Genomic DNA, 27843 nt, shown 5'->3' with positions numbered 1-27843 from the left:
CAGTCAGCTCAAGGATTTCGGCTTAACTGAGTCATGGATCGGATTCTAAAAGCAGTCGATGGAAATAGGACACTTTGCAGGCACACCTTAAAAATATACCCACGGGAGAAAGTCGCATTGACTTCCACGCATGAGACTTCCATGCATATTTTACCTCCCAAAATATGCCTTTAGGGTGGGAGCCTGCCCTCAGCGTAGAGAACCTGCGCCATCGCTTAGACTAGGCACCCCCAAACTCAGTCCTCCAGATGTTTTGGGACTGCAGTTCCCATCATCTCTGACCACTGGTCCTGTTAGCTAGGGATGATGGGAGTTGTAGTCCCAACACATCTGGAGGGCCGAGTTTGGGGATGCCTGCCTTAGACGAAATGCAGCTCCTCACTGGCTGCCTGCGACTTCCCCCTCTCTCCCCCCCCCCGTGCTACTTGAGAGTCTTTGTGCCCCATTGATGTACACACCCATAATTAATCCTTCTTATTAATGCCTGCTTGCGGTACCCACGAGGCTGCTGCAGCCTATTTAGATTGCCTTGGTTGGTTGCACAAATTTAAGTGGGAAACGAGTTATAAACCTAATAACTGCTTTAAAGCAAAAAAAATATATTATTTGATTATGGCGGAGAACACTAAGGCGAGGGTTTAGGTTTGGGTTGGGCTTTCTCTCTCACGCAGATTTAAGTCGAGGGTTGCATGTGGGGCTTGCAAACTATATGTGCGTGCGCGTGTATGCGTGCATAACACACACACACACACACACACACACACACACACACACTCTATATATACCACAGCTGCAAAAGTCATAGCAATGAAGGAGCCCTGTTTCGCCCGCTCTCCCCTCCCCCTCTTTAGAGGATTAATTAATTCCTAAAACATTTCCAAACGGGAACTCGGGAATCAGATTTGGGTGGGCTCAGAATTAATTGAAAACAATCGTTGCTGGAGAGCTTCCTGTATTCGCACGCGCGGTTATACCCTCTTCCCACCCCCCATTTTAATTTTAATTTTCTTCCTTCTGTGTTTTGTTTGTTATCTTTTTAGCAGGAAGCTTCAATTCATCTTTCAAGTGCATTTCTGTGTTTCTGATTATTAGTATTATTAATTATCATTGTATTATTATTATTAATAAGGAATTTAAAAGAATGAAGAATTCAGGAAAGACAACACACCCGGTCTGCAACAGTAACATCCGTATTGTCACCCCTTCTGTACTCTTTCCTTTTCCTTTTTTTCTTTTTTAAGACAGCGTATTGTTAGATTACTAATTCGAGTTAATATGATCTTTATGGCAACATAACAGTGGTTAATTGGCCCTTTTTTCCAGCACCACAATGTAAATCACAATCGCTTTATTATTTAATAACCTCAAACGCTTCCTTGGATTGGCCCCGACAGAGAGGACCTTTTCTTTCCACGCCGTGTTGTTGGGAAAGAACAATGCAGATCTAATTGTGGAGATTTTCAGAAAGTTGCCTCCTGGAAATGACCAGCTTAGAGATGGAAGCTTCAGCAGATGTCTGCACTTTCCCCCTGCCACAACCCCCCTGCCCCTCCTCCCCAGCCCCTTTGGGGAGATCTCTCCGGTTGGGCTTTGTTGTTGTTGTTTTGTTCTGACATCCTAGCAACAACCCAAATATTCCAGAAACAAATACAAACAGCCCCCTCTCCCTTTCCCCTTGTGCCTGGTTGCTATACAGCCTGTTTATATGGTAGGTTTCACAGGAAAGGAGAAAGGGACACTACACAGCAAATTAATGCCGGGTCCTTAAAACTCTCTCACACACAACTGCGCTCATGGTTTCCTCTCGTAGAGAATTTCCCTTCCCCATCTCTCTCTCTCTCTCTCTCTCTCTCTCTCTCTCTCTCTCTCTCCACTTCTGTATGAGTGCTTCTGTTTTCTTCTGTTTTATTCAGCCTCATTTTGTTTATAAGCACGAGAGGCTCAGCCTCAAACTGGGAGAAAGCTTCAGTTTCGCAGCAATTCCAAGACTTTTATGCTCCAGTTGAATTCGGGTTCCGCTGCAGCAATGAACAGCCTGAAAACATATCCAGGTCTGTTCGGCCGCTGCTTACTGAGGGAATTTCGCCTTCTGGTCTCCCTTCTGCTCATTCAACTACCTGTTAGTCAATTTCTCATCTGGGAGCAGCAGCGGCTGCCCTTCTCTCAATCCCCCCCTCTCTCCCCCCGCCCCTCTTTTCTCAGTTCGTGTGAAACTGATCAAACTCTCAGCAAGATGCGAGATACTAATGGGCCGTCAACAGAGAAACAAAACACCTGTTTTCTGCCACTAGGGCGACCCTCAGTGTTTACACCAAGTGGCACATAGAATGCAACAGGATCCCGGTTTTTAAAAAACCCATCTCTGAAGCTCCTCACTCTGGTATAGCTGCCCTTTTATATTAAAAGGGAATGTGGATCTGAGAGCGACGCCGAAATACTTAGCTAGAGAATTCGGTTCAGCTCGCTCCAAAACCCAGTCTCAGGCTTCAGCCTATGCAATAAAATGCCACAGTCCAGATAAATGTCCCAAACATCCCAGTAGGGTTTACTTCCGAGTAAACCCATAGGATAGACCTCCTAAAGAAATATCTGGAGATTCAAGGTTGCATCCCTAAGCACATCTACTTGGGAATCGCCCCACTAAAACAAACGGGGCTTACTTTGGAGTAAGGATGGTGTACATCAGGATCGAAGCCATTTGGGATTATACACTAAATCTGAAGAAGTATATTGCACTAAACCTCACCGTCAGGAGGGTTAAGATGGAGTCCCAAATTGCTTGTGGGTTTGACTTTCCCATCGCCTCCAAATATATCCTAGTCTGGGCGCAGGTTTTGGACCGGGCAGTGCGTGCTTGGATCGCCAACCTGTTTGGGAAAATAGCGACGGAGGGCAATAGACCAGCACCCCTCCCCCAATTCCCATCCACTGCCACCCCTTTAAATCTAACTGTGCTGAAAGGAGTTTATTTAGAAAACTTTTCCCCAACAAGCCTTGGGAACAATGCCGATCCTCCGCCTAGTCTTGTTGGTTCTCCCCCAAGCGTTCAACAATGCGCGCTTTGATGCGCTCCGGAGTTCACTCAGTAGGAGATTAAAGGGTGATGTATAGCATTCTTCTTCTCCAAGGGTGTAAAGAGCTGAGCTAAACAGCTCTGGCCAGAAGCGCCAGATAGAGCTCTCCACCGAGCAAATCCATTGGATTTCCTTGGTGTTTTGCTTACCACTTCCAAGCACACACAGAGTTTTACCCGGGGGTTGGTGGGACACCGTGCCAGTTTTCGCAAGGCTCCCTTGTCTCTGTTTTAATTTGCAAAACCCGCCAAGTGTAGACTGGGTTGTTCCACACAAACGGACCTCCCCCCCTTCCTCGTATGGCGCATCTTCCCGTTTATACTTGTCAATACTTTTATGGAAGGCAGGAAGTTTTCGGTTGCCCCTTTTTCAGGCATTTGGATTTGTGGAGAGACGGCTAAACCCACTCGCAAGTTTTTGGGAAGCAACTCCTATTGATTTAAATGCAACTCTCTTCCAAGTAATATAATCAGGATTGGTGAGTCAGACTGGAGACACATAGATTAGGCTCGCTTACTCGCTCACTGAAATCAGCCGGACTTGCTTCCGAGGAGGTGGCAAAGGCGTCGTTGCAAATTGCAAATTTGCATGACATTTCTTTTTTGCGCTCGCTGAAGAGGTCTTCCTTCCCGGCCCCCTCTTATCTCCCCGCTGCCACTCTCCCCTAAATTGTTGTGAGGTCTCTGCCGCCGTGCGAAGGGTTAATGATAACACAACAGGTACGGCTGTCTGCGAAGGGATACAGAGAGAGAGAGAGAGAAGCCGCTCAGCGCGATCTAAACAAAACGCTGCATAATCGTTGAAATTGACATATTTGTACAGGCGAAACTGCAGTTGGTAGCTTCTTGGCGAGGACTTGTTTTGGCTGATTTCGTGTTTAGATGATCCCAGGATTGGGAGTTGTGGAAGCAGGAGGGAGAGCAGGGGCACTGCCTGCTGCCCCTCCCTCCACATAATGAGCTCATTTCCATATTTGCGCCTCCCGCAGCTGTGAGAAAATCTTTGCAGGGACTTTTAAACGTTCCGATACGTCCCAGCTCTCCTTCCGTCTCCCCGGTTACGGTGGCAACTCGAAGGAGAAGTAACCGATCTACTGATCGCTCCGCTGACGCTCAAAGGGGAAAAGATATATGTTGATCTTGGCTGGCACGTCGCAAGCTGCTGCTGGGGTTTGGAGTGGGGAGAAACCAAACCGAGCCGCACGCAAGGAAATAACTCTTCTCTGCCTTCCTGGATTGCCAAACTCGCGTGCACTTTTCCCAGGGTCTTTGGGGTTTTCGCATTTCCTAGTCTCCCCCTTCCCTTCTCTCTCCCTCCCTCCCCCTCTCCCTCTCTCCTTTCCTGATTTCATCTCCCCAAAGTGTGTTCAAAAGAAGCAAATCAGCCGCTCCCCCCCCCAACAGATAACAAAAAGACCGGGATCACCCCTGGAGTGGTGGGTGGGTCCTTGGGTGACTTGCAGAAATGGGGCTCAGCTGGAGTTAGGAAAGGAAAGGGGTCACTCCAGAATTGCATTGCTATGATCTCAGGCGGCAGCCTTTCTTGGATGGAGGTCCCACTGAACACTGGCGCTTACTACCGAGTAACCTGTCAGGCCCCGAAACCATAACTTCACTTTCAAGCGAGCCCCCCTGGTTTAGAATCGAGGGCCAAACTCCAGAGGGACAGCTTCTCTTCCCCCTCCCACTCTTCTTTCTATTAGCATAGCATGATTATGGGGTGTGTGTGTGAATATATAGAACTATAGTTGGGTTTAAAAGCAAAGGCATTATAAAAAGAAAATGTAAGATACATCCAAAGTGAAGCCGTTTTTAATTACTCCGGAGAAAATCCCATTCAACTCGGAGGGTATTTCCTTGCCAGTAAACGCGCTGAGGCTACGTGCGCATTTATCTTCCGCGGGACAACTGCGCGCCTGAAATTCGTGAAAGGTGAAAATGCTTCACTTCTGCTAGATCTGGTTTCAGATGAATAGGTTTATTTATCTAGAACAGGCATGTCCAACTTTCAAGAGACTGAGATCCACTATATAAAAAAACTGGCAGTGATCTACCAAAGTTGTTGAGCTTTTTTTTGGAGGGGTGGGGGAAGGGTCTCGAGATCTACCTGTTGGACATCCTTGATCTTGAAGATTTGTATCCCGCCACTAGAGAAAGGTCCCACGTACTATATAATTCGAACCTCGGTTCATTTAAATTGCTTGGGTTTTGGCCGGTTTACATCTAGGACTTCATAAAGCATTGCATATGAGAATTGAGCCAACAACTTTCTGTGGCACTCAGGCAACTTTTAAGTCAGTTACGCAGTTCTGCGGTTAGGTGACGTTTGCCACTGTCGTCCTTCCAAACATTTCCGTAGGACTGTTTCAGTGGGGAGGCTCGCTAGACTGAGCCCAGGAAAAACAAACCGCCTCCTCTGTATGAACCTTAGGCCCGCAGTCCAAAGGGGTTGTCCCATCAGCACACGCAGTTAAGCAGCAGTTTTAAGCTGAACTGAGCTTCAGCTCTCCAAAAGACTTCCTCCGGCTATGACATCATCGGGCTTACTTCGGTGTAAGCGGCCTGAGGTCTGCAGACCACACAGCCTCATTAAATCAATGGAGCGATATGAGCTCAGCCCTTAATTCTCTCTGGCCCTGATCAATTCAGCAACAGGTTGGAGATGGGGTTCCTCCGGTTGGGACTCCTGGGGCGCTGTTTCACCCGGGGGCTTGGCCAGTTATTTCAAGGACACTGAGCCACAGGATTACTCCCACAGAGACCATTTGCAGAAACGTATTGGTGTGTGTGTGTGTGTTCAGGGATTCTTCTTTCTTTCTTTTTCCTTTTCAAAAAAAATAAAATCTCTTATCTGTAACAAGATGTATAAATATCATCAAAGGAAAGAAGCCCTGTAACTCTTGGGAGAAGCAAAGAGGAAGCATAAGCGGCTTTTTCGCCTGATGATTTGTAGCTCGGCGAGGGGCTCGGCGAGCAAACACCCTGCAGGTGCAGGCTGTAACATCGCCATCCGGACTTTTAATGTAGATTACTCTGCAACTTGTTTGATCGGTCCTTTGAACCCCCTTTACAATTGCCTGTGACGAAACGCCAGGCTGGTTCTCTCCCCCCCCCTCCCTCCTCTCTCTCTCTTTCTTTGAATAAGGCCTTGAGGGTAAGTCCTCAGGGCTTTGAAAGATTTCCAGCCCCCCCCCTTTTAAAGTTAGATTAACTCCCCCAATCCAAACTCTGCTCAACTTTAGAACCTAGGTCCGTCTGTCACTTTGGAGTCTTCAAAGGGCGTATTTTCAAGCGAAGATCCTTCCTCAGCCTGCAACTTTATTTAAGCCCAAAAAACTTTCCCCTCTTAATACCCCTTCCTCTCGCCCTTGCTCAAAATTAACCCCATCCCAAATGCATTTCAATGGAGCTAAAGCCTACACTAATTTCAATGCAGTTGATTTCCATATAAGTACACTTATCACTGGGGAATAAGGACACAAACACACAGATATGAAGGCTTCAGCTTTGGGGAAGAGGAAGAACCCTTGAACTCAGCGGGGCGCCCTTCAGAATCAGCATACGTAGGATCGGGCTGCGACACTACAATGGACGGCTGGAGAACCTTTTGTGGGTCTATTTCACATGCAAAATTCTCATGTAAGAGTGAATTCGGCCTCTAGCCGCGAGGGATACTGGGAGACCCCCATCCTTACTTAGACCACAACAAGAAGGAACCTTTCCTTCGTGAGGGAATGTGTCCTATCCACAATGCAGGATTTGGATAAAAGCTGCTGCGTTTGGGTATTTATTTGGAAACAAGTTCCCTTGGAATAAACGGGCCGTGACGCTTGCTCAGATGGGGCTACTTGCACCTGAACATTTTTTTACCTGGGAAACGAAGTTGGGGTGGGGGACAGCTTCCAGATACACAAGTGCCTTCTATTCCTAAATCGACTGTATGTGGAAGTAACAGGCTGCAGTCATAACGGGATGTGGGGGCAGCAGGTGCAATCATAGAGTTAGGAGCCACAACCTTGCTCCTGCTGCTGCTGCTGCTACTGTCTCTTTCTCTTCATGTCACCGCCTTAAATGAGCTTTTACTTCACATGGCAGTTACGTAGAGCATTCAGACATTTCTTCAATTTGAAGTTGTCCTTTCCAACGCCATTGCGTGTTGGCTTGCAGGAGCTGTAGGTAGCGTGAGATCACTTATTTTCATGAAAACGGAGTTAATTTTCTTCGAGTACTTGTGCACCAAATTTTAACATAGGAAGCATGTACCGGATATAACATGTATCGCAATCTACAAGCCATTCACACCGCAGCCTTCGTATTTAAGTGGATTTGATGTCCACGGGACTAAATTCGAATCCACAACCAGTTTAGCCGAGTTAGGTATCGGCATATGCTTGGGAATCGAAACCGCAAGGGCCTTATTGTGCTATATAAGACATTTTAAGCTGTTGTCCTGGTTTTAAATTTATTTCGTCCCACTAAGGTAAATCTGCTAAAAACGTAAAAAACTTCTGTTTAATTCTGTCGAGCCCCTCCCCCACCCGGACCCATTCTTTGCTGGTGTGTTGGGGCAACATATCTGGACTTAAGGATGTGATTCGCAAACGTGTTAAGACGCAGCAGTTGGATGTGAGCAGGCTTTGTGTCCTGCCTGCAAATACACCGGGATCTCTAGGTCCGGAATGAAACGCAGGAGTTAAGTCAGACTGTAGGGCTAACGCCGAGTGCTTAATGCCAGTTTTTACAAGTTGATGGAGGCTAAACTGAAATAAACTGCAAACACAGCATGATCCCCAAAGCTATTTAGGCTGAAGGATTTGGGATTCAACCTATAGAGATTGCGACCCTATTGAACACATGGATGTGGCAGCAACTCGGAGGAGACCCCTTGAAGTTAATGACGCTCACTTGCTCATGTTCATTAATTTCAATGGGTCTACTCGGAGTAAAACAACAGAATCCCACTTGCAATGTTGAGTCCAGTGTAGTGTATGATCCCGGTGCCAGCTCACTCTCATTCATAGGAGCCAACTCCTAGGGACCGTGGGGCCTTCAGCCCTGACAATAAAGTATTTGCGGGGGCCGGGCCCCCACAAAGTTGATGGGCATTCCCATTCAAATGAGGTGTGTGCACTGCGTCACGTGATCGATTACGTGGGTGGGGCTTACCTGGGCCCCCACAATATTTTATTCAAGTTGGCACCCCTGCTTAAATTCAATGACGTCATCACAACCTGGGAGAAAAGTAACTCAGACATTAGTCTGAATAAAAAGGTACGTTTCACTGTGTGGCTCCTGGAGCAAGCGACCTCTGCATCCTTACTCTATTGAAAGCCCCACAGATTTCATGGGGGCTGGAACTGGTGTATGTAAAATTGCCGCATTCTGTCTTCTTGATGTTTCCCGGGACTGAGGGATGTGTGGCTGCAATCTCAGGCGTGCTTACCCAGGTCTAAGCCACTTAGATCAGTGAACGCGGACAGGATCGGGCTAGATTTTTATCGCCGGGACGTTCGTAGCAACAGAATCGAAGGAATGCTGCCCCATAAAGCTACGCAAGAGGAACAGCAGGGCTTCAGGAAGCCTGGAATGCCCCGTCCTCTCTTCTGCCCGAGGAGCTGACTGCGCCCCACCCCTTCAGATTTGCTTGATCCGGCTTACCAGCCCCCTCCCCCCAATAACCATTGAACTCTTTGCCCCTTCCAAACTTGCACAAGCGGCGCTTTGTTTCCATCAAAATAAACTCGGGCGAATCAATCTCTCCCTATCAAACCAGGGATTTGAATTAAAGGCCCATTGGGGACACTTGAGGCGACAAAGGGTTACACATAAATAAATGCCACATTTGCCTATTGCAAAAAGTTTATCTCTGGCCCTTTCTGGCGCACAACAGGGGAAGCCGGGGGCGGGGAGATGGACCCTCGTTTATTATCCAGCTGTAGGCAGAATGGAAGGAGACCCTCCTCCCACTTTCCTCTATTTGGTCAACAGCAACCGTCTTTGTTCGCCAGATCTCTTCCCCAATTTTAAACTTCACTTGTCCATCCCACGTTTGTTTGTTAATGACGCGATTACCATCTGGCTCGTCCTACTTTCCAGAAGATATAAATCTTCGCCTCTCCCCTTCCCCCATTGCTCTCCATCCTCCCTCTTAAAAAAAAAAAAAGTTTAATTCTCTTCCCCCTCCCGCCGCCGCCGCCGCCCATTATCGTTTAAGTACTACTATAGCCAGAAGAAAAATACGCTCTCAAGGCTGCGAATTCTTCAGTACGGTCTCAAGTCGGGGCCAAGTAATGTCACCACCTGCCCCCTATAAAGGGGGTCTGCCAATTTCACATCCAAACCAAAACGACGCCAAAGAAACAACTCGGCACCGCCCGGGAGGATTTTTTTTCAGTACCCCCTCCCCCCGTGTGATCTAAGACTCTGTGGGATTCCGGTTGAGGACAGAAACGGAGCAGGTTGTGTGCAGCGATGGCACTTCACTAGATCGAATCTGCTTATAGTGGGATGAATCACAGAATCGTAGAATTGCAGCGCTGGAAGGCACCCAAAGGCCATCTAGTCCAGCCCCCTTGCAATGCATCAATCACAACTAAAGAATCCTTGACAGAAATCCATCCACCCTCTGATGTTTAAACTTCCTTTCTCCATCCTTCTACTCCGGATTCTGCCCTTTCCAACTTATTGGGAAGCAGATTCCAGGATGCCTAGGGATACGAATCCTTCAGTTATCCCCCAGATTTCCCCGTGGCTCGGTTCTCGACCACATGTTCCCCTTTTGGGGCTACTTCCTTTAAGCGAGGACACTGGCTGCCCCTTTCCTCCAGGCGTGATCCGGCAAAATTTGAGCTCCCTCCAGCCTTTTCTAAACTAAGGCAAGTGTGTGCTTTGAGAGAATAAAAGGGCTGGGGCGGGGGAAGCGAGCGAGCCAGAAGTTGGCTTGTGTCGCGGTTCCACAATGACCAGTTTATTCATTGCCTCCAACCCGAGTGAAAGAAAAGGCCAGGAAGGAACCTAATCTCCCAGAAGCCCCCGAGGAAGTCCAACCATTTCAATTCAAAACTACCAAGGCTGGGATTCGAAGGAGTTTACTCTGGAAGAAAAGTTCCGTGGGGTTTCCGCCGGGTTTCATCCCGAATCAACCCGGTGTTAAATTTGAAACAGAGTGCGCTTCTGTTTAGCAGGGTTCATGGGCATAGCCAGGATTTTTGTTGAGGCTGGGGACAGGACTTGGTTAGGGGGGAGCAGGACTTTTGTTAGGGGGGCAGAACCGGCGTGATTGGTCAGCTAGTTCAGAATTTCTATTGTTTTACTTGATCTAGAGGGGCAACTGCCTCCCCCTTGGCTACGCCCATGACAGGATTGCTGCTATGCAAGGCAGGCTTTGTGGAATATATCGCCCCTCTACCACCAGCCCGCTTTCTGTCAGGCTTCCGTGCTAGATTCCTCCAAAATCTGCTGCAAAGAACACCCCCCCCTCGATACAGCCGCCACTCCATCGTCCCCTTGTGTACGCACTGTCAGAAATAAGTTAGGATAATATGCACTAAATATTATTATTTCCACGCTGAGTAGCTGATGGGTAAGAGAGAATCTCCCTCCTCCCACTGTTTCCCCAAAGAGCAGCCAAAGAAAAGAAAGCAGCCCTTTTAGAATTCAAGGAATAAACGCGAGGATTGTGCAGGCACGCGCACATGTGCGCGCGCACATATATATATATATGCCAGCCTCCTCCACAATTCATCTGATATAAATAATTAAGAAAACGCACTCACTTCAGTCTGCGTTTCTAATTGTGTGACCTAGCTAAGGAAAGGGAGCCCTTAAACAGTGATTAATTAATATAGCACTGGAGTAAGCTGTTTCAAAGGATGCTTCTTTTACTGCATGCAAACACCCCCGCGTAGATTATAAAGTAAATGTCGAGCTCAACTTTCCCTAAAACCAGAGCATGTAAGCTTTGGAATTACACAGAATTCTTTTCGGAGGGGAATGGGAGATGCGAAGAGAAAGAACTGCTGATTGCAAACGCACATCTTTTAGGCACTCCAGGAAAAGAGTGGAGGCAAACCCCCACAAAAGTTCTCTGCAATGGGCAGCAAACTAAGCTAGTTGTCTGCTTGTGTTATTGTCTGAACTGACCCAAAACACTCATTTGAGAAATAGCTGCCTTTTCCTTTTCCACTGACAAAGAATGCTGAGTAACTCCAAAGTCTGCATATTCCCTGGACAAAAGCAATCAATTACGCTGTTGTCTGGAAACAACCCAATTCACCGCCATACAGAACTGATTATAAAATAAATGTCATACTGTCTTTTATTGGTGCAAGTTCGTGTAAACTTTAGAGTTACCACTGATTTGCTTTTCTTCAAAAGGTGAAGGAATTGATGTCTTTAGTACGTTTAGCCCTGAAATGCATACCATTTCTCCAAACGTAATACCTAAATGGGAAGATGCCATGGACCGGCTAGTCTGCTGGCGGCAGATTCTCAATAAAGAGACAAATGCACTCTGCATATGCTCAAATGAACATATTATTTCCCAGCTTCCCGGGACTAGCCTTTGCTTATTAATATAGCGGCACCCGTCTGCATGATTTATTTTATTTTATTGTTACAAAAAAGGAGAGGACAGGTCCATTACAGTAAGAAATAAAATAAAATAAAATAGAGACCCCCCCCCCTGAAATTTGATATAGGAGGAGGTCCAAGAAAAGCGGAGGAAATGGAGGCAGGAATCATCATCATCATTCGGTGAAACTTGGAGTACCTGCTGAAAGGTAGTTCCCCCCCCCGCCGCCCATGCCAACACGATTAAGGCCAGGGTGAGACCCTCCCTTCTGAAACCAACAAGTAAAAAACGCTTTGTGCATATTTTGTTTCTTTACGCGTGAGATAGATAGATCGATATGTCCTCAGAGTTGTTCAGAACAAATTGCGGAGGTCCCCAACTTCCAGGAGGGTGCACTTTTAATCACTAATCATTAAAATAGTTATGTTAAATATACTCAATTACATGCATGACTTCCTCCACCCCACCCCCGACGGGTCTTTCTATTCTCCCAGCTGCTCCCGTATTCCTTGACTATAGACACCAGAGGAGCGGCGGGGGTAGGGTTGGGACACCCTCGATTATAGCGAATCTATACATTTCTGGGGATTTCATCAGCCTAATTAAGGCTTTCCGTGTGGTCCACGGACCTGAATGGGCCTTTTACTATTTACTTTGAGCCAGGAGGGGAGAGAGAGTGGTGGAATGCAGCCGGAGAGGGAGGGAGGGGACGAGGGTGCGGGGCTTGGAATTATCTTTCCGATGTTGACCCGGAGAGGTAGCTAGCTGTCTCTGTAGGTGTGTCAATTTAGTGTTAAAGTAGGGAAAATAGCAGGGGGAGAAAAATAAACCAAACCGGAAATAATTCCAAACAAACAGAGACACAAACACCAAGCGGGAGTCAGCGACAATCGCCTGGAGAAGGCATATAAGGAGGGCGATGCGCCCTCTCCGAGGACTTTAGTCCGGTGCCTAACAAGCGAATCGGGCCGTGGGAAAACACTATTTACAGATTGATCCAGGCGGAATAATGGAAAAGTTGCAAGCGGGCGACCGAAGTTGTCGCCATAACTCCTCAACTATGGGCCTCCTTGGTTTCCTTTAGCGATTCTGAGTGGCCGAACTACTCTGGATTCACTGCGATGGGACGGCTGGTGTCTTTTGACATTTTAAAAACAAAATCTATTTCAGTAAATCCATTTTAGTACAGAGTATCAAAACGTCGAGGGTTGTCCGTCTAGATAGGAAAACACAGACAATCCCTAATCTGTCTGATGCATAGGGGAAAAGCTCCCAGGGAGAGCTGTTCATAGAGATCAATCTATCCCATAATGTTTGGCATGTATTTCTATTTGGTTTTCTTCCCCCTGGAGCCAGATCTGGATTCTGCTTCAGGTTGATCGATTAGCAGACTGACGTGGCAATAAAAGGAAATTTTCGTTGATGAATTCGTTCCTGTTTATGGAGATGCTATCGCTCTATCCGCCCGAGGTATTCTTTACAGAGATAGCTACAATATACGTGTTTTTATACGAAGATAATTATCTTCTAATCAGTCTCTCGCTAATCTCGCCGACATCCCGATCCAAAACGCAGTTTACACGGCAGCAAACCCCGCTGATTTCAAGATAATCTCCTGGCAATTAACTGGCATTTAGGAGATCAGATATCCTAACTTGGAACATTCAAATAAATAGTCCGAGAAGAGACTGTCAATAATCAGAGAATAAAAATAATAGCAGGAAACAGATTTGCACTTCGTGCAATTCCTGTCTTCACAAGAGATGGACATAATAGAATGTGTGAGAGAGATTCAGTTGATCATCCATTTATTCAGACGGACAGAATTACATTAGCCTTGCAGATTCTCTGTGAAAGGACTTTCCTCTGGAAATTCTCCTGCCCAATATAGGCCCACTGAAATAAACGCGAGTTGCGCAAAATGCAGAAGATCTTTCTACCTAGATTCTGCCATAAATATTTGGGTATTCCCTAGATTAATTTGATATATATAAAACCGCTTATACAACACTCCTGCTTTTGTCAAAAGTATTTTCCTCTCCTGCTCAAACAGGTCAGTCCAACCAAAAAAGCCCCACCACCACACATGCAATATTAGAATTTAAGACGATTTATGCTCAAATCTTACAAACCTTTTACTTGCAAGAAAACCCCACTGAGAACCAACAGGCTGGTTTCTCAAGGAAATGTCTCTAAGTGCTCACTGATTTGAGGGTAGATGGAGAAAGAAGACCGACCAGATAAATCCTTCAGCTTCACCATCAGGGCTGACAGAGTAGATTAAGTTTTTTCACTCCCTCTACTTTTTAACTTTAATGCGCAAAACTATATATTTTTTTTCAAAAGAAACGGTCTGAAATATTGCCGTCTATTTGCCCCTGGCCTGTTTAAATAAGAGCCTCCAAAGGAAGAAGGGGCGAAAATGCTAGTTGCGGCTTTCAGAGACACCTGTTGTGGAGAGGGGAAGAGAAAGATCGGCGGCTAAAACGGTGATCCTAAACGCCTTTAGCTGAATTTATTGAAATCAAGGCGCTTTCTTCCACAGGAAGCGTTATGTTTAGGATCTGGTTGTCAAAGAATTCGGTCAGATAAGCTCTTCGAGAGGAAAAGAGACGGGGGCGGGGAGCTGGGAGAGGGACGGGGAAATGTCACCAAAGGGAAATAATATTTTATTTTTTTGGGAACTTGTTGATACGGGCGGGGTGTTCTTTCCTCCCGCCCGGCCCGGGCCAACCAGTAGAAATAATGAATTATTATTATTTCCCATCTTTACAGAAAATGTAGCCCTTTAGGGCGACGAGAATGAGAAACAAGCGGGCACCAGAATCCTATAAATAGAGGCGAGGCAGAGGAGATCTGGGTGCATATTTCAATGTCTTTTCCTGAATTAATTGTCTGAACTGGAGTGGGATCCGAATCTATTAAAAGTACGGAGGGGCGGGGAATCTGCTTTGATCAGCAAATTGCAGATAAAATACTTATCTACAAAGCAGTGGACAGCGCTTAACACTTGAATAGCAAGTTTGTAGAAAGACCTCCAATCTTATTCAACAAAAGCACCTGAATTATAACTGAGTCATAGTCAACGGGATATACTGTTGCAGAAACGTGTTTAGAATTGGCCTGTATGGACGCAGTTCTACAAATGGTACTTCTGCTGAAGTCAGTCCCACTTCTTTTCAAGGAAAAATTCGATCCTAAATATGTCAATAGGCAACTTGTAGTACTTTCTTCCTAGTTAAGAAGGCCACAATCTGGCGCGCCTTTACTTCAGACTCAATGGGGTTGTTCTTCTGCGTAAATACGCATAGGACTGATAGGAATAATTAGGCAGAGGCGTTGGCTATAAACGTGTTTACTTGGGAGTTGCAACCATTAAATCCAATGAAGCCTACTTCCAAGTAAGCGTGGTTAGGAACCCAGATATCTGAAATAACTAGAATCATAGAATTGTGGACTTGGAAGGGAGCCCAAGGGCCATCTAGTCCAACCCCCTAGATCATACATGACAGATGACCATCCTTCTATAGGTGAAATAAGCCAAGAATCTCGGAGCAACTCAGGAGCAATCCTCCCGTCAGTTATCCAGGGTGCCCTTGAAAGGTCTGGTGAAGTTTTTGTATGGGATGTCCCAGCGCAAGGCTGCAACTCTGAACACACTTATTAGGGAGTAAGTCCCCACCAAACTCGATAAATCCGCTCAAAATCCAAATGTACATATCTCTCACATACAAGTGCACAGATTTAAGTAACCTGTGAACAGCCAGCCTTATGTGTGGCCCAAGCCGTCAAAGGGTAAAAAGTATAGCAAAGGGGCGGATCTTTCCTGTGCCATTTTGGGTGTGTGTGTGTGATAATAGATGCGCCATAGCTGTGCGAAACTTTTATGTGCTCCTAAAACCCCCGGCGTTTTTCGTGACCCGTGAATCCTCGTAGACCTAAGTGTCGGCTGCCTAAGAACTGGCCGTGATGATGCTCCAAGGAAAAGCGAAGCGAAGCGGCGAGAGAGAGAGAAAGAGGAGGGAGGGGAGTTCTCAGGGCATTGAAATCTGGGGAGACTGAGTCGTCTTTGCCCAGAATAGTAAGTAAGGCAAGTTCACACGACGATCGAGTAACCGAGAGAACAAGAGGCCCATTTTAATCAGGTGGTTATCTCTCTCCGAGGTGGAGATCAGAGCTCCGTCCCTCCTGGCCCTGCCATTGTGTCCCCCCTGCTGGAAATGACAGCTCCTTCAGAAATAAGCAACTTTGTCCCTGGATGGGATTTCACCTCTCTTGCACTACACATGTCCCCATTGTCATTTTACAGCTCTGGCGAATCCTCTAAATTATAGAAGGGTCTAAGCTCGGCCTCATTAAATCCCTCTTTTTCTTTTTTTTGTGGGGGGGGGGAGAGCCTCATGGTTGGCAGAGTATATTACTGTAAGCCGAGGGAGAGACTTGAATCTTATCCAGATGGGGATTGAAGGAGCTGTGGTACTTAAGAGCACTCTTCCGCGCGCCTGTGGACGTGCGTGCACACAACCCCCGGTCGCCTGATTAGTTTTCCTATATGTTATACAGTATATATATATATAATGCGCGCATGCGCGCGCGCTCACACACTCACTTCTGGACAGTTCTAATCTGATAAACGCGCAACAGTTTCCCTCTGTCAGAATCAAAGGATCAACTGCAACGCAATTTCTTCATTCTTTCCCTTCAGGTTCCTATTGTTCAGGCAACACTCAAATAAAGATTTGATCAAATGAAGCTGCGGTTCCACCAAAGGGAAGCTGCCCTTTCATCTGACAGAGTTTCCTAATTTGAAGTTAAAAAGGGAAGTGCAGCCATGTATCCCTTGCAAGATTTCTCTTCAGGCGCAACCTGCTTGGATCATTTTTAAAAAAATATTAATATGAGGGTATTTCATATTTATTTGGAGCTTCAGCCCCCTCAGCCCATCCATCCAGAAAACACAGCAGGGAAACGCTAAACTGATGGACAATATAAGAGACATTCGGTCCCTTCCCCTCCATGTGAAGCGGGAGACAAAGATTGGGCCACCGGTGGCAACTCAGGATAAGTCGACGCCTTGTCTGCAACATCAAGTGATGGCCAGCACGCGTGAAAGGACCGTCATAGATCAAACACCACAAATAACTTCAAAACGCAATGGTTGTCTTTTTTTCTATTGAGTCAGTCAGTCAGTGATGCGACGCTGGGGCAGAGCTCCTGCGCATGGATGTGTGAAACCTCTCGGGCTCGGCCTTTGGCGAGTCTCCCGCAGAAGGAATCACTGATCCAAGGTTCTAATGGAGCTCAGGGCGGATGTCTTTAAGAAGCCAGCCTTAGACAAGTGCATAATAGTTGGACCCCTCAATCAGATATTTTAAGCCCCGGCATTTAAACATTTTTAGTGCTATATAGGAGCATTTGTCGGGAAAATACTCAGAGATCCAGCGCAGATGCTGAACTATTGGGGGAATACCCTCCCGTGAGCAACCCACCCTCCTTCAGGAGAACGTCGCCTTCTGCTCTATGGAGAGCGCTGCAGAAGACCCAGGCAAGGAGATTATCCAATAGTTGTAACTCCCGGCATCTTCATTAGCCAATCCAGTCCCGGAAGTCCTTTCCCCGACCAATCAGAAATCGGCTTTCCTGGCAGCCTTCTTTTCCTAGCCCCGGGTTCACTTCGTTTTTCATAAATTTATCATCGAACACGGGTGCTTTTAAATATTCAGAGAACAACAACAGCCAGGTGCCCGCTGAACGCTGCGCATTAACTATGAATTAACTAAGATCCCTTTCCACAAGCTAACCGGATCACGATTTCAAAGGCAGCAACCTTACACCGAAGCTGAAACATTCCCTTGCTAAGCCCTATACACGAACACGCTATTGCCGGTTTCTTATTCAAAATAAAGTTCAGGAAAAAAGTCACTGCAGGTGACGCTGACAAATCATCCAAGAGTCATTAGCTGAAATCCAAATATTTTCGCATCTCTCCAACAATATTTATTCTGGAAGTTTAAAGTTGGCGGAATTTATTCCGAAGTATGTTGATTGGGCGCTGCACATTTACTCTCTTGAAGGCCCACTGATTTCTATCTAACGCTTCGGTTTAATTCAATTGTAGGTCAAGCGGTCAGCTTCTCCCCTAAATCTTGGGACCGGGCGCAGGGCTAAAACCAACGCGAACTACACCTCCGAATTCTTTATAAAGAATTTCTCCACTACTTCTCAGGGTTTCTATACCTTTAACTGCTGCGTGACAGGGATAAATCCAACAGGTGCAGACTTCCCCACTACTGTAGCTCTAGCGTTGTTCAGTGGTGTAGCGTGGGTTGTCAGCACCCGGGGCAAGGCAAGTAATTTGCGCCCCCTAACCCGTGGATTTGCGCCCCCTAACCCTAACCCCCAGATGTTGCGCCCGGTGCGGCCGGCCCCCCTGCACCTCCCACGCTACGCCACTGGCGTTGTTGATAAAAACTAAGCCATAGAATCGCCGCTCTTATGCAAATGGTGGTTACATATTCCCCCCTGGACTGATGCGCAAGGGTGGGGAGTTGCAATCTTATTTTAACACGCCCCGATGAGGTCCTTTTCACACCCTGGAAGCTCCGTTTATTGGATCACTGGATCCAGGTGTGGCCCACGGACTGCTCCTTCGATCCTTAGCAATCTTCTTTGACTTCGTTCTTGTAACAGTGTTAGAATCACAGCCTTACTTGGAAGTAAGTTCCATCAGAATCACTTCCGAAAACATGCATTTGCCATTGCGAGAGGAGGGGGAGGGGGACGTACAGTTTTTGTTTTAAGTGGTGGTCTCACAATACTCCCCGTTGAACTTTCTGTCCAGGTTGCCAAACCATTTGGAGATGCATGGAGCTCTTCAGCCTTCGGCATGGAATTGAATCGAGACGTATTGGAGATGGCTTGGAGAACAGTGGGGCAGGATGACAACAGCAAACTTGGCGGTAAGGGATCAGCTCTCTCTCCCTCCCCCTTCCCCAAATCGTGGAGCTGAAAATGTTCGCCCGAGGGAGAGGAATCTGAACAAAAATGCCAAACCGGAGCCCTTCAGACTCCTGGGTTGCTGCCGCCAACTCCTCTGGCCCCCGCCCGTCTCTTCCCTCGCATCGTCTTAGTAGCCCAGGCTGCCCATCCCCAAACCTGAAGGTGCCAAATCACGTTACTGCTGGCGTCGGAAGCCCCTTTCGGATCCGTGACAGCTGAGCTCTCCTTATCGATTATGTGACAGTGCGCTTCATCGGCGCAGTCCCAGAAGCTCCCGTTTGGACAAGGAAGCCTCCCAGAGAAGCGACTCCACTTCCTGTAGGCCCTGGAACCTGATCGATCAGATTTTAATGCGGAGAGACACTCCCGAGCCGGTCGCCGAACGGGTCCAGGCAGCGTCTGCTTCCCGCCTGACCTGGCCAGACAACCGCCTTGAAGCAAGAGGTCAAGGCGAACAGGCGCCCGGAAAGACAAAAACCGTCTCGACTGCCCAGGGGGTGTGGGTGGGGAGACAGTAGGAGCAATCGGGACCCCATAGGTGTGAATGGGGAATATTCTCTGTGGCTTGGGTGTACCCGGGCACCACCCATAATACGCGTCCCCGAGGGCTGAAGATGGTTGCGCAGGCCTCAGTTACCTACAAGGTGGCATTGGCCATATTTTGAGAGCAGGCTGGCGCTGGCGGCTCCATTCGATAAGGTTGATGCGGAAATAGATCTCATCTCCTAGCATCTAATCCAGGCATAGGCAAACTCGGCCCTCCAGATGTTTTGGGACTACAACTCCCATCATCCCTAGCTAACAGGACCAGTGGTCAGGGATGATAGGAATTGTAGTCCCAAAACATCTGGAGGGCCGAGTTTGCCTATGCCTGATCTAATCGCACCCCAGCAATTGGTTTCCAGTAACATTCCGAAGAGCAGCGCATCTGAGTAGGAAGGAAGCTTTTCTGGAACTTGCCTTTTCCAAGCCTGATATGTTTCTAAGGTTTGTATGAGGCCTGTTCCCCCATCACACTGAATACAGATGCAAGTGGTCTGTAGACACGTACAAGTGTTTGTGTGAAAGAACGTTCATTTGTTGATCTGTACAGTCCCGCTCTTTTGTCCACAGGTACACAGACTGTGCACTCTTGGACGTTACGTGTGAATCGCTGTACACGTGTGGAGCTCAGCTCAATGACTTATACAGTATCCGGTTGATACATTCGCTGAAGGGAACCTGTGGGCATCCCTGTGCGTAGGTGTGCTTCTGTCTGTCCCTTTCCATAGGATGGGCAGACAGAGGGACACTCGCAATGGCTCTCTCCTTCTTGCTCTGCAGTACTGTATCTTGTTTCTCAAGGCCTTCCTGGCGAGACCGCGGGCAAGATGGACCGAGCAAGATTTCAGCTAGATAATGGGACAAATATGATTGAGGAAATAGGGCACACACCTGCACGCACTTTTAAAAAGGGTGTTGGGAGCGAGTTACGAAAAGCAAGCGAAGCCCTATATGTCCTTGGGGTGGGGACTCACAATCCACTGACTAGGGCCAAGCAAAGTCGAAGCGAGTTGTTTCAGGACTGCAGGACATTCCCAGTTGGTGTTAAACAAGGAATTGCCCCGGCAAAGCGAAAAGCTTAGATGGCCAGCAGCTTTTGCAGCAGAATCCTGAACATTACACCTTATTGCAAGCCATAACTCCTTCAGGTGTATTTAAGACCTCGGCTTTAAGATGCTAACGTGCCCGGCCTACGTTTGCTGAGCTGGTTGGGTTCCAGTCTCGTGGGGTTTGTTCCCGAGTAAATATAGGGAAGATTCGTGTATAGGATTGTGGTGTCATTTTTGTCTAACGCCCTATTCGCATGTGTGTGAGAGAGGAAGGGAGAGCGCGCAAACGAAATACACAGACAAACGCATTGATTTGGAAGCAAGTCCCACTACATTCTGTGTCGCTTATTCCCGGGTTAAGGGGCACAAGGTTGCAGCCTGAAGCATCCATATACACGCGCTTATTATTTCCAAAGAAGTTTCGTTGACTCAATAAGATCTGCTTCTAATGCAATAGCATTTAGAAAAGGGCGTAAAGGACGTGCAAAACTGCCTTTCCTATCCTTCTGGATAAACACGGCGTGTGGCATTAGCGATGTTATACGACACGTGTGTTCGCATACGAATTGTTTGGGCACGTGCACGTTTTACGTTTCATCCGTGTTCCACTCGCGTCGCGGAATTGCTAAATATGCTTCTTAACTCCTTAGTAAGGCGCTTTAGGAGGGATCGCACCCTTCGGGACAGAGAATCGGTGACACTTGGATCCTAAATCGTATACAGTGGTACCTCTGATTATGAAATTAATTCGTTCCGGAGGTCCGTTCTTAACCTGAAACTGTTCTTAACCTGAAGCACTATCTTAGCTAATGGGGCCTCCCGCTGCCGCACGATTTCTGTTCTCATCCTGAAGCAAAGTTCTTAACCCGAGGTACTATTTCTGGGTCAGTGGAGTCTGTAACCTGAAGCGTATGTAACCTGAAGCGTATGTAACCTGAAGCGTATGTAACCTGAAGCGTATGTAACCCGAGGTACCACTGTACTTTTAAAAGCAATTCAATTATTTCAGTGAAACTTATCTCCAAGTAATGGACATAGGGAGCGTGTGTATTGTTAATTCTGCTCAGACTACACCCATGACTATCTTAAACCCATTAATTTCAGGGAGGTCTTCTCCGAGCATGACTTTTAGGGTTGCTTCTGTCGCCTGGCATCCTTACCCATCAGCCAGTCCCTGAGCTCAGCTGCGGCTTCCTCGGCCCCCTCCAGCTTGGGAGAGAAGTGCCCGGAGTCTGTTCTGCAGCGCCAACTCCCTGGGGCCGGAAGGGAGAGCCTCTCCTACCTCTCTCCTCCCTCCAACACGTGTCCCCAATGATATTATACCTCTGCGCAGATTTTCACTGTAAGCCCATCTTGGTTGAAAAGCCGGGGGCTCGAACGAAACAAATAAGCAAAGTCAACCAAGCTGAGAGTCGACTCCTAACCCTAAACACAACGGCGCGGGGCACTAAAACACGACGGCGTGGGGACTTTTTCGCCGCTCCTTTGCGCACAACTGACCCGATTGCTTTTTGTTTAAAAACGTATTTCCGCACTTCCGCGCTCTGCTACAAGGTGACCGGCATTAGGATGTTACGAATCACCTGCTTGTTAGTCAACAAGAAATTGGAGGGAGGGGAGGGGAGTGACTCACCCCAATTAAAAAGCGATTCGTTACCCAAAGGAAGCCCGCAGCCAACCTCTCTCCGTTTCCCCCCACGCTGAAGGCAGAGCCCCGACGTTTTAAAAATGATTTTAATTAAGGTTGATGAGAAGACCAGATCTGCCTATGAGGTGAGGCCATTAATCCGGCTTCTGGAGCCGGGGGCTCCCCCGCAGAAGGTCTCCAAGTGGGGGGCGCCCCCCTGCCTGCCCGCCGCCTTCTCCTTCTCCCTTCCAGCAGAGGTTTCATTACTTGCCGTTAGTGCCTGAAAACAATGAAGGATGTCGAACTGGGCTTTTATTGATTATTTGTCACCCTGTATTTGTCAGATTCAATCACTTTTCCCCCCTGAAGTTTTACTTACGGGCACTTGAGTTTTCGGATTAGCGCAGCTCTGAGGATTGAAGGGAGGGGGTTGCAATTATCCGCTGGCCTGCTTCCCCCTCCCGAGAGAACAGGAGAGTGGTGAGAAACGAGGGGAGGGGAATCGAGGTGGGCGCAGGCATTAATGTACAGAAGCGTTCATCCGTCCTCACTCAAAAGCGGAGGATTGCGGAGCCCAAAGGAGTTTGACCCTGCCTGGAAAAAATAATACCCAAGCGCGACCAAAAGGCGTTTGCTACTTTGCCCCGCGACTGGTCAGTTTATTCTCTGTAGCCCTACAGGGCATTGCTCAGTATGGTTTTCTCTCAGGGCCTGTTCGGCTCTAGTGTCTCCGTTTTGATCATGTCTTCAGTTGCCTGTATCTCTTTCGCTTTCAAAAGTGGGAGACTTTGGAACTGGGAGGTTAACTGGCCCCATGAAAACTGAAACGCTTGAGGCCCCCTTACCCAGTGCAGGGGTGTCAATTTGAATTAAATACTCGGGAGGCCCAGGTAAGCCCTACCCTGCAGAATCGATCACAAGATGCTACACACGCACACCATTCAAATGGTAATGGCTTTCAACTTGGGGGGGGGGGAGGCGACCCTGGCCCAATGAAATATTTCATGGGGGGTGAAGGGACCTTGGCCCCTAGGAGTTGGCTCCTATGACACCCAGACTTGGCAAATAATATACAGTGGTACCTCGGGTTACAGATGCTTCAGGTTACAGACTCCGCTAACCCAGAAATAGTACCTTGGGTTAAGAACTTTGCTTCAGGATGAGAACAGAAATTGTGCGGTGGCGCGGCAGCAGTGGGAGGCCCCATTAGCTAAAGTGGTGCTTCAGGTTAAGAACAGTTTCAGGTTAAGAACAGACCTCCGGAACGAATTAAGTACGTAACCAGAGGTACCACTGTATACACACACACACACACACACACACACACACACACATACACACAAACTTTCCACAGAGCTTATTTTAGAAGTGCATGAACAACTCTATGCATGTCCACTGAGAAGTGAGCTCCACTCAGTGAGTCTTACTCCTAGGTAAAGATGTATAGGTTTGCAGTGTCGGGAGACTGCCTTCACATGAAAAATAAAAATTGTCCTTGGGATGGCTACTATTACTATCATCAGCATTAGCATAAATAGTAGTAGTAGTAGCAGTAGTATTTCTAGTTCTGCCACATGATAAGAATATCAAGTGTTCCAATTGCAGACTACTCTCCTGTAGTCTGCAATTGGATCAAATCCAGTTTGTTCCAGTGATTCCTCCTCACTCTCTGGGGGAGGTGGAAGAGAGATAATTTCATGCTCTTGAGAAATTTGCCAACAAACCAGTCTCTGACTGTGTTGGAAAGTAAGCCCCTCTATTTATTAGGAAATTTCCCCAGGTAAATGTACAGATAGCTGTATACCAGGGATGCAGCCCTCTAGATATTGCTGGACTGCGGCTCCCATCATCCTTCACCATTGGCCATGCCGGCTGGGGCTGATGGTAATTGGAGTTCAGCAACACCCAGAGGACCGTAAGCTCCCCAACCCTGCTACAGTATAAACAAAAGCAAGTCTGCAGCTCTTTCTAAGGACACTGGGTAAAGGTAAAGGGACCCCTGACCATTAGGTCCAGTCATGGCAGACTCTGGGGTTGTGGTGCTCATCTCACTTTATTGGCCGAGGGAGCCGGCGTACAGCTTCCGGGTCATGTGACCAGCATGACTAAGCTGCTTCTGGAGAACCAGAGCAGTGCATGGAAACACCGTTTACCTTCCCGCCGGAGCGGTACCTATTTATCTACTTGCACTTTGACGTGCTTTCAAACTGCTAGGTTGGCAGGAGCTGGGACCGAGCAATGGGAGCTCACCCCGTCGCGGGGATTCAAACCGCCAACCTTCTGATCAGCAAGTCCTAGGCCCTGTGGTTTAACCCACAGTGCCACCCGCATCCCTCTAAGGACACTGGGTAGTAAGGCCTATTAAATACAGCAGGTAGTATTTCCAAGGATTGGGTTGGATTTAAAGTTGGATTCAAAGTGAAAGCATTCTGATTCACAGTGCACGTAGGCCAAATTCTTGAAAGAAGTTTTAGTCCCCAAATGGCACTAAATTGTTTTCAAATCTAAATACTTAATCTGAACTAGTTTGAGCTGAGGTGCCAGGAAAGTCATGTATTATCCAGTAAATTTAATTTAATTCTGTTGTAGATGCTGCTGCTCTGCTGGTTGGCATCAGCACAGCTAACTCAGGTCAGTTCCAATGTTTGTACTCTGCTGTTAGGCTACCTGAGCCAACATAGTTTTCAGAAAAAAATCATTGAGAGTATATATCATTGTAAAGTTAGCTGGGATGAGATTTCATTGCAATCTGATTTTGCTCTCAAAGTCCCATAGATTTCCATGGGAGACAGAATCAAGTTTTATTTTGAAAGCTTTAAGATACGTAATATTTTAGTTTTCTGTTATGTTGCTTTGACATACTCTATATTTGACTTTCTTCAGATTGTTTTATTTATGTTTTATTGAATTAATATGCTGTAAACCGCTTTGAGATTTTTCTTAAAAATATAAAGTGGTATAGAAATTAAAAATAAATAAATAAATAAATAAAATAAAGTGCTTAGGAGTTTTTCCATAGCGACATAGAAGTGCTTGACATTGGTTGGATCATGTTGATTGAGATTTACTTTTAAGTTAACATGGATAGATTTTCAGCTTAATTCCATGCATGTTTCCACTCAAGTATGTCCCATTGAGTACAATGGGTTTACTCACAGGTAAGGGGATACAGAATTGTGGTTGTAGGTTTTGATATGCAGGGCTTGACTACAAAGCACATGATGCATTGTCCCTGTGAGCAAAAAACCATACACTGGGACATCTGAGGCCTTGAAGAATTGACAGTAAAACTGGGATTTGGAACCTGTGACCCTAGATGTTGTTAGACTTCAACTTTCATTAGCCCCAATCAGCACACCCAATAGCGGTGATGGGATTTGTCCAGCAACATATGATTATCCCCAGGTTCCCCAACCCAGCAATATAGAATCAATGAACGAAAGTAAAAACAGAGCAAGCAAAAATTCAGTCATCTGGCCTGAAGCTGAGAACAATTATATGGAAATAATATTCCCCCTGCATCTTTTGGGCATCACTAGTTTGAAGACTGCAGAGTGCAGAGGATCAACAGTGGGAGTGCATTTTACTTAGAGGGACAGTGAGACGGGTGCAAAAATTACCTGACACATGCTACCTTATCCCCCCCCCCGCCCACCCCATTTCCCCCTATTTAGTATCATCAGTGAACCAGGAAGCAATGTTTTATCATAATGCTTCTCCTTCGATACCTTATTATGACCTCAACAATTACAAATAACAGCAGCAGCAGCAGCAACTTCCTTTATCAGATATATGAAGTGGGTGAGTAGAGTCTTTTAAATGAAAGTTACTGCGCGGGTGATTCAGTTGCCCCACATAGCACCACATCCCTAAGTGTTCCCATGAGATATGTTTCCACCTTAGAATCTTGATACATAAGTCACAAACACGAACCTTGCTGTAGTCACAGCACTAGCTCTGAAGATGCCCCTGAAATTAATGAGAACACTCCAGAATAGCTTATTGAAGCCAGGGGTGGATCTACTATGAAACTAATTTGTTGTTGTTTAGTTGTTTAGTCGTGTCTGACTCTTTGTGACCCCCTGGACCAGAGCACGCCAGGCACTCCTGTCTTCCACTGCCTCCCGCACTTTGGTCAGACTCATGTTTGTAGCTTCGAGAACACTGACCAACCATCTCGTCCTCTGTCATCCCCTTCTCCTTGTGACCTCAATCTTTCCCAGCATCAGGGTCTATTCCAGGGAGTCTTCTCTTCTCCTGAGGTGGCCAAAGCTTATTTATTTATTTATTTATTGAATTTATATACCTGCAAGTCTCAGGGAGGCTCACTGCTTAAACTTCAGGGCCCCTAATACCAGAGGGGCTCCATAAGTAACTTTAGTCCACATTGCTTTTTTTTTAAAAAAAGCTTTAAATAGTGCATTATGCATATATATAATATTTCCCTCATTTTCCCTCATTCCACTCCTCATAACCCGTAAACCAAAAGGCATAGGAATTTTTTATTCACACCAGTGACTTTGACATGTGGGATAATCTAGGACATTTTAAATCAAAATTTTGAGATGCAGGAGTTAAATTTCTTTTTTAAATGGTGGTGATTTGTCATGCCTGGACACTGAGATCCAGCGCTGAGGACCTTCTGGCGGTTCCCTCACTGCGAGAAGCCAAGCTACAGGGAACCAGGCAGAGGGCCTTCTCGGTAGTGGCACCCGCCCTGTGGAACACCCTCCCACCAGATGTCAAAGAGAACAACAACTACCAGACTTTTAGAAGACATCTGAAGGCAGCCCTCTTTAGGGAAGTTTTTAATGACTGATGTTTTAATGTATTTTTAATCTTTGTTGGAAGCCGCCCAGAGTGGCTGGGGAAACCCAGTCAGAGGAATGGGGTATTATTATTATGGAACAACCCCACTGAAGAAGATAACAGTGGTTACCCAGAATTTGTTGCTGGTTGTGAAGGGGCCTGCATAACAGTTCAGGGCCCCCAAAATGTGGGTCCACCACTGGTTGCAGCCTCATGAAGTACAAACTGTAGGAGGCCACCCACTGTCCCCCTTCCCCACAACCAATGCCCCTCTTTCTATCTCCCCTTCTCCAAAGATTGCTTCCGTTTTTCTCTTGATGTTGTGCCTGAGATGATGCTAGCATCTTGTGTGGACACGAAAGGCAAGCTTGTATAATAGCCCCGGGAGTTGGCAGGGAGCCTATCTTGTACAGTAGTACTCCATTTGATGTACGGTATTTCATGGCACAGTAAGCTAAGAGACAAGTGAACACCAAGAGGCCTGTAATATGGGCTTTAATTACAGCTGAGAGGGTTCTCCAGGCTGATTAGCAAGAGGAGGGTGAAAAAATCAATTGCAGGCATCCCTGCCACAATGTGCTAATAAAAATTAAAAAGCACACCAGTTATGAGGGCAAACATATTATTGTTGTTTTTAATCACAGGGAGGGTACGGAGGTTAAAAATACTATACCACACAAATAACTCCATGCAATTACGGGGACAAGCTGTCACCTTCTTCCAAGAGACTGTGTATTAGACCAGGCTTTGCCAACCTGCTGGTTGCGGCTGATGGGAGGGCACCAGGTTGGTGGAGCCTGTATTAGCCAAAAAAATTCAAGATCTTTCATGTTCACACTCACTCAATTCACACACATATATCACAACCGCTGGCAGAATAACCCATTCCCACCAGATCACAATGGGGCAATTCATGACATCATAGTGCTTACACACACTTCAGCAGATGGGATGTTGACTCACAAATCTCTGTGAATCCTTTTACTTGTGTCCACATCAGGACACGGTGGAAATATTCTGAAAAAATCTTTAGTAAATGCGGTATAGATGATTATTGACTCCTGCACTGTAGTTGCTAATCTCACTATTCAAAAAAACACATACTGTTTGGTCCTCAACCCTGTTCCCCATCTGTACCTTGCCTAGGGATTAATGGCAATGCAAATAAAAC

The 27843-nt window shown here is 46.8% G+C and overlaps 1 protein-coding gene across 5 annotated transcripts in view; it reads left to right on the top strand.

Annotated features, from left to right (window-relative positions):
- LOC308585080 (uncharacterized protein) overlaps nt 1-27843 on the top strand; it is a 459744-nt gene that overhangs the window by 385427 nt on the left and 46474 nt on the right. For all 5 annotated transcript variants that reach the window (XR_014007076.1, XR_014007077.1, XM_081190631.1 and 2 more), the window contains exons 7-8: nt 18487-18604; nt 24453-24494. Coding sequence is in view for 3 of the 5 variants with exons in the window: in XM_081190631.1 (XP_081046757.1) it covers nt 18487-18604; nt 24453-24494 (160 nt within the window). In the remaining 2 variants the exon portion in view is untranslated. The remainder of the gene's footprint in view (nt 1-18486; nt 18605-24452; nt 24495-27843) is intronic.

The sequence above is a fragment of the Podarcis bocagei genome (genome assembly GCF_964188305.1).
Source record: "Podarcis bocagei genome assembly, chromosome: 4".
Taxonomy (NCBI): domain Eukaryota; kingdom Metazoa; phylum Chordata; class Lepidosauria; order Squamata; family Lacertidae; genus Podarcis; species Podarcis bocagei.
The sequence above is the reverse complement of the archived record's forward strand: the minus strand, read 5'-3'. Positions and strand labels throughout refer to the sequence as shown.